Source organism: Candoia aspera, chromosome 1 (assembly GCF_035149785.1).
Source record: "Candoia aspera isolate rCanAsp1 chromosome 1, rCanAsp1.hap2, whole genome shotgun sequence".
Classification (NCBI taxonomy): Eukaryota; Metazoa; Chordata; class Lepidosauria; order Squamata; family Boidae; genus Candoia; species Candoia aspera.
Genome location: NC_086153.1, coordinates 342,060,260 through 342,067,200, shown reverse-complemented (window position 1 = coordinate 342,067,200; position 6,941 = coordinate 342,060,260). Strand labels below are relative to the sequence as shown.

The window sequence follows — 6,941 nt, the reverse complement described above, 5'->3', positions numbered from 1 at the left end:
CAATCAACCGAGGGAAAAGCATGCCGAGGTGGGCCTCAAGGCGCCCCTGTGACCCGGGTCTGCTGGTGGATTCTGCGCCTGGTGGGGGGTATCCGGTTTCCTCCCCTGCTCCAACTTGCTAAATAAATTTACACTGTGGCCAATAGTGGGGCTCCGTCATAATTTCTCAATTTCTCTTTACCGGCCGTCTCACGCAGCTAAATGCCGCCTCCTCCGGGCCCTTGGGGGCCGCCAGAGTTCAGTAGGGATTTGGGGCAAGTGGGGCTGGTTGGAGCAGAGAAAGCCAGTAGCACCACACTGCAGATGAGCCCCGGGCTCTGTGAGGGCATTAGGCTGAGCCCCCTGCCCTTCCTCTGATAACCCCCAGGCTAGCCTCGCTGCCAGGCTGGGGACAGGCCAGGCCCTCTGGAGGATGGATGCCTCTGGGTGCTCTAGCCCATCAATTGGCAGAATGGCAAGTTGTCTCCCAGCAGGCAGTTCCCAGAATCCCCCAGGTTGTAATTGAAGCACATCCAGGGGGCGCCAGGGAGCTCCCCCAGACTTCCGCCATCCTTGCTGGTCAAGCTGGAAACACCAACCTCGTGTGCAAAGATTAATGTGGGTATATGTGCACGTCTGTGTGTGTGTGTGTGTGTGTGTGTGTGTATTGACGGGCTGTTTTGAGTTTGGATACCTGTTCTGCAGACTTTATTTAACCAAAATGGGGGCACTGAAGTTATGAGCTGGGCTATAAATGCGAGGAGAAAGCGGCGCGCAAAACGTTCGTTCGTTCGTTCGATTTAATAAATCTTATACAGCGCAACCCTGGGCGGCTCCCATCAGCGACACAGAAAACGAAACGAGCCCAGAGAATTAAAACCACCACGCGCCCCCAAGGCGCCAGAGCTCTCCCGTGCCGAAGGCAGACGCGTTGGGCGCAACTCCCATCCGGTCCCGGCGCCTGGGGGAGCAGCCGGTCGGAGCCAGGCGTTCGGCTTGCAACGAGTCTGCGGTCAAAACGCGCGCCTCCCCCCGGTGTGAAGCGCGCTGCTCCGGGCCCGTCAGGGGCGTGCCGTTCCGCTCCGCGAAGTAGCAGAACTCTCGCGCCGGGCCGGGGCGGCCGCCGCGCACCTCCCTCCAAGAGAGGGACTCGCTCCCTCCTTGCGCCTGAAGCGACGCCGAAGAGGAAGGCGGCGGCCGCCCACCCCAGGCGGGGCGGCTGCTGTTTCTGGAGCCGCGCAGGCAGCGTGAAGCGGGTGGAAAGGCGCGTTCCGCGTCTGCCGTCAAACCCGCGTCTCAGATTACCTGGCCATCAGCACCAGTTGCACAGGCCATTCCCACCTGGCACAGTTACTTCCCCATCTTTTAAGAGGCGATTTCTGACGGAATCGCACTCCTCGCCCCGCGATGCGGTGCTTTAGCAAAATCGCCGGCAAGGGACGCCTCTGAATCGGCCCCGGAGATGCCGCCCGTTCCAGGCTCCAGAGCTGAACCTCCTGGGGGACCTTTTTCCTCCTTCCCCCTTTGTCCCTGAATCTACAAACTACGGACTGCAAGCTCCCGGGCAGCCCGAAGGGATGTTGCTTGACCGGCCGAGTTTGACTGGAGAAGGGAGGGAAATGCCCTCGGTCACCCCGCACCCGACGCGGCATTGACGGGTGGATGTGCCTCTCCAGGGAGAAGAACGCCTCGGCGAAATGGGAGGTGGCTGTGCACGCTTCAGCGCGTGTGCGCGCGGACGTCCAGCCCTCCTCCAGCGGCCTCTCCGGCTTCCCAGCTTCTGTCCTATCATCTCAAGAGAATGATGGAAAGACCTTGGTCAGAAAATACGCCCCGCAGCCTCCGCTCCAGCAATGCAGGAAGCAACGAACAGTCTCCCGGAGAGCTGTGAAGGGAACCGCGAGCGCCCTGAAACTGTGGTGGAAAAACGGAAGCCTGGTTCTTCGGGGCAGTGTTCCTCAACCTTGGCCACTTTAAGAAGGGTGGACTTCATCTTAATGTGGCCAAGGTTGAGGAACACTGTTCTGGGCAATTGGAAGGCTTGGGGCCGGCAAGAGCAAAAGCACCCGTCCGCCCACCCAAGGCCTCGGCGACCTACAGCAGGCCAGACCGGGCCAAACTGCTCTCGAGGCTGAGAGGGACCCGTGGGCCGCCCAGGAGGATGGGCGCTGTAGTCCCGCAACCCCCAGCCCAGGCCTCTGCAGACCGCACCAGCCCAGGCTCTGCCCCCACCCCCCCGAGTAGCTCCTTGCATTGCTCCCGCCGGAGGCACCGCAGGACGACCGGTTCTGGTCGGAGGCTTCCGTTAGCTCTCCGCACGAGTCGCTGCTCGGGAGGATGCCCGCCTCTAAGCCGCAGCTTGCTCAGTGCCAGTTTGGCAGCAAATGAAGGCGCTGGCAGGCTTTGCCCCTGCACAGGCAGGCAGGGCTGACTCACAACACGTGGAAACGAGTCGACTTGTGAGTAGCCTCCAGCGACATCACTTCAAGCAGCTGGAGAAAGGCCCCCCTGCTCATCCCCCCCCCCCAACGTTCTTCGAAGCTGCCTCTGAATGTTAAATACCCCCTTCCCGACCCAAAGAAGTGGCCGACGCCCTTCCCCAGACGTGCTCAGTCAGGGGCTGGGCAGCCATCTCTCACAGAGGCTTCCATCGGCGTCCCGGTGCTGGCCACGGGGTTGGACTGGAGAGCCTCAAGGGGTCCTTCCGACTCCAGGATTCGAGGACAACTGCAGTTCCCACGGTTCTCAGAGGAGGGGCGGGGGTGGGGGGCAGGGATGCTCTGAGTGAGCGCTGGTTCCCGTCGGTACGGCAGCGTTTCTCCACCTTTGGCAACTTTGAGATGGGAGTTGAAGTCCAGACATCTCAAAGTTGCCAAGGTGGAGAAACGCTGCCGTACGGATTCCAGAGCTGAATCCCGAGAGAGAAAGGGCGAGTCACACACCGGAGGAGGCTGCCTAGTTTCAGGGTACGTTTTTTTAATAGACAAAACGGCCGGGTCCACCCATTCCCCGCCGTGGGTCGAGTCACGTCCGCGCCGCCCGCGCGCCCGTCAGACGGCCGGCAGGGCAGGGTCCGCCTCGGGAGTTTCCCCGCCGCCCCGCTGCCCGGCTGCGGGCTCGGGCTTCCCGGCCCCGGCCTTGCCCCTCTTGGCGGCCGGGGCGGCGGCGTCCTTCCTCCTCTCCTCCGCGTCCGGAGGGGAGCCGCGCCTGGGGAGCGGCTGGGAGGGCGGCCGGCTGTCCCACGAGGCTTCCTCCCCGAAGGCGTTCACGTCGTAGAGGTAATCCAGGCTGGTCACGGCGCTGAGGATCTCCGGGACGCTGTAGTCGAAGGAGAGCAGCTCGTCCGGGAGGTTGAGGGAGCGGATGTCGCTGGACGAGTCCTCGCCCGATAAGCAGCCCTCCCGCCCGCTCTCCGCCCCCGGAGGGGCGCCCAGGCCGCCCTGGCCCAGCTCCTCGAGGGAGGCCTCGGTGTCGGAGTTGGCGGGCGAGCAGTCGAAGAGCTTCATGGCATCCTCCAGGGGGACCTGGTCCAGCAGGTGGAAGGCCTCCTCCGGCTCCTCCAGCAAGGGGGGCTCCCGGGGGACGATGCCCTCCAGGCTCAGGCAAGGCCCCAGCGCCCCCGCCCCCTCGCAGGCCGCTGCCGGGTCTTCGGGGTGGGCGCCAGGGGCCAGAGCGGGCTCCCCGATCTCCACCGGCGCCTCACCGCCCTTAAAGTCTGCCTCTTCTGCCGGGAAGCTCGCCAAGGCCCGGAAGGCCAGGCCAGGGCCAGGGCCGGGGTCAAGAGGCTGGTAAGGGCCCGCTTGGCCACGCTGCTGCTCCTTCAGACTCGAACCTGGGACCGCCGCAAGCAGTTTGTGGTCTTCCACGTGCACCAGGCTCTCACCCGGGAGACGGGGCACCTCCACGAACGGAGGGCCGTGGGCCAGGTTGGCGACAAAGCCGACGTGGTCCGTAAGCTTGGCAGGGGACCCCTCAGGCTTGAAGAAGGGCATGGCAAAGGGGGGGTTGCTGGCCACGGGCTGGTAGGGGGGGTAGGGGAGCGGCTGGACCGGCCCCTTGAGGTACTTCTGGTTGTCCAGAAGGTACGAGCTTTGCTGGCCGGGCCCGCTGGAGAGTTTATACACCGAGGGCTGGACAAAATTGGCCGTGGCCCACTCGATGCGGTAGATTCTGGGGTCAAAGAAGCAGCCGCAGGGCGCCATGTGGAAGCCTGTCAAGAGAGAAAACACGCTGTGAATGGCTGGAGGTGCCCTGTCCAAGGAGGGTTCAGGATCAGAACTGGGTCTGAGCCCCACCAGGAGGTGCCCGGTGCCATTCGCTCGGAGCAGTGGCCGAGCACAGGGGGGCTCTCCTTAGGGCAGGGACGGGTTGTGTGGCCAAATGCCCTGAGATCTGGGGGAGGCCCGTCCCTGCACGTCCAAAGCAAGCCACAGGTGCCGCATGCGGGATGAGCAAACGCTTTACATGCAAGAAGCCATTCCCAACATATTGTGCGCTGGGTTGACAAGGAGGAGAGGTTGGCGTAGGATGGATGGACAGATAGAAAGATAGACCATGTAATTGCAGGAGCAATCCATTATCCAGTCCAGGGATTGTGCATTGAGCACAGGAGCGCTGTGGTGTCCATGAAGCTGTTGCTGGTCTTTTCCCCTTGAGGGGGAGCAGCCTGTTTCCCCGCCCTCCCAACCCACGTCCAGGACCACTGCAAGATCCCTGTCCAGCTACCAACATTTTCCTCTCAAGAGCCTTTAAAATAAAGGGTCCAACTTCCCCCCTGCCCAGTTCCAAATCAGGATTTAAAATAATGGCTCTTGTTCCCTTTTTGCCCGCCAGGGAGTTTTGCGCACCAATCAATTACATCTGCCACTTTGGGCTCTTCCCTCCTCTCCTGCCGCCAAAGGGTGAGGATTGTCGATTAATGGTTGACAGTGAGCTCTGTGAATTTATGTACCCACTCCATAATCTCAACAAATGGATTGCGTCCACGGTGGATCGAAACTTTTCGGAGATGAGATGTTAACAGCAGTGGCAGGCAGAAAAGGAACAAGCCACAATAATTGTGCCCAGTGAATGCCACTCTGCCCTGATGGGTACTTTCTACACACCACAGAAGATTTACCTGCGGGGGGCGTTGCGCAAAGATCTTGACTGGGCGGGTGGTACAAACTGGGTGCCCCTGTAACAGTAACACAAGAAAATTCAGGCACTTTCTGTGGCTCTCAAATTAGGCCAGGTTGGCTTGGTTCTCCTCTTTTACTGCTTCTGGCTAAGCTCTGAAACCCCAGATTGCACAATGGCTCCTGTTTTCAGCACTGTAGGTTTTGCGTGAGGGGCTGCAGCAAGCTTTACGGGGCCTTGAGCCCTCGTTTAGCCTGACCTTGCCTTGTTAAGTTAATTTTTAACCAGTTTCTTCATTTTGCCCCCTTGGATATATGTGCTGGATGGAGTTTTAGTTTAGAGTTTAGTTTAGTTTGGTTTAGTTTTTAGTTTAAGGTGAAGGTTGCAATTGCTATTCCAAATTTCTCATCCCAGTATCCTTCATGAATAGATTGAAAAATAGAAGAAAAGGCAGCAGCATCTAACGGCTTCCAACCGCTGCAGAAGTTTACAAGAAGTTTTGAGTCTACTTACAAGACTGAATTGCCGGGGAGGGGGAGGGGTAGAAAACCAGCTACATCCTGTGTGAAATGGCATTTCCCACCCTCATCCCAATAGGGAATTTCAACACTTGACACTTTTTTTAGAGAATTGCACCAGAATCCAATCTTCCTCTGCAGAAATAGTGCACTTCCACTAGCTCGGGCCCACTGGGGAATTTCACCTGTCCATTTATTTGTCCCCTTGCGGTCCAGCTGGCGAAAGGGTGGGATTGCACCCCGTTCCCCTCAGAGGGCAGGAAAACAGAGATGCCCTGTCAAGAACGGACCAAGGAGGGAGGTAACCGAAAAGGCCGGATTGATTCCTTCACTCTAGCAGTGGCCAAGAGCTACTGGGGGAAGCCCGCTGGGTCTCTCGCGGGTCAAGGACGTTGCAGCAGGGACCTCTGCCCTCCTCGAAGAGGGGCCGAGCCCAGGGCTGTGTGGGGGAGCCCTCCCTCCGTAGGGCTCCACTGGTGGTGCCTGTCTGGACACGGGTAGGGCAAGAGGGGAAATGCAGCAGCTTCGACGTCGCCTACCTACAGAGGCAAGACTTTCTGGGAGGACAAAAGCCGGAAAGGCGCGGCTGGGCTGGCCGTCGGGTCGCTCTAAAGGCCGGGAGGCGTAGGTCTCGTGTGGTGGGTAGAAGAGTTTCGGCTGCTGCATGCTCCTTCTGGGGGCTGCAGGACAGCCTTCCCATCTGGACCCCCTCTGAGGGGCGTAGCTTCCTGGAGTCAGTTGCCGTGGTCACCCTCTTCTGTTTTCATGGTTACTCAGGAACGGGTTCCAGGTTGGTCCTTTAAGGTTCTGGAGCCCTTGCAGATGTGGGACAGATGGACAGACAGACAGCAGGGAGGGAAAGGAGCCGGGGGGGGGGGCGCGGCGGGAGAAAAGTAGTTGAAACAATTGAGATGGAGCAAAGGGTGTTGCGGGGTGGAAGGTCTTCAGCACAAGTTGACCTCCTGTTCCTCCTCTTAGAACTTCCTTTGGGCATTCGAAGAGCTGAGCCTCTTGTTAGAGAAGAAATAAACAGTAATATGGGCACCTAGGCACCGAGATGGACCTTCCCCCAAATCTGATGTCCCCCTCCCCCCGATGTCTGCAGGGGCAGTCAAACAAGGCAAGATGGCAGCCATGGCTGCATAATGGAAGCCCCCCCTCTGTTTTTACATGTGTGGCAGCTATGATCTGCACTTGTTTGTCCCCTTCTGGGTGTCCCTGGTCCCCCCCCCCAATGTCTTCAACTCCAGCTCCAACTAGGGCCCAGCTATCTGGGGGACAGGATGTCTGTGGAGGTGGCGTGTGTCTTCCTCAGCCTCGGATCCT

General features: G+C 59.7%; 1 protein-coding gene across 1 annotated transcript; it reads right to left on the bottom strand.

Annotated features, from left to right (window-relative positions):
• Positions 1-3,029: 3,029 nt before the first annotated feature.
• PRR22 (proline rich 22) lies at positions 3,030-6,281 on the bottom strand. The gene is made up of 3 exons (XM_063289494.1): positions 6,155-6,281; positions 5,099-5,155; positions 3,030-4,189 (listed from the first exon to the last, which is right to left on the bottom strand). Exons 1-3 carry the CDS (start codon positions 6,279-6,281, stop codon positions 3,030-3,032), a joined length of 1,344 nt encoding a protein of 447 aa, XP_063145564.1.
• Between the last annotated feature and the right edge of the window lie 660 nt (positions 6,282-6,941).

What these genes read in the sequence shown, in the direction of transcription:
- PRR22 (XM_063289494.1), bottom strand. Translation starts at nt 6,281, where the DNA reads ATGCAGCAGCCGAAACTCTTCTACCCACCACACGAGACCTACGCCTCC. An exon ending in AGAAAGTCTTGCCTCTGTAG is followed by an intron (nt 5,156 to 6,154) that starts GTAGGCGACGTC and finishes TTACTGTTACAG; the next exon opens with GGGCACCCAGTTTGTACCAC. An exon ending in TTGCGCAACGCCCCCCGCAG is followed by an intron (nt 4,190 to 5,098) that starts GTAAATCTTCTG and finishes CTCTCTTGACAG; the next exon opens with GCTTCCACATGGCGCCCTGC.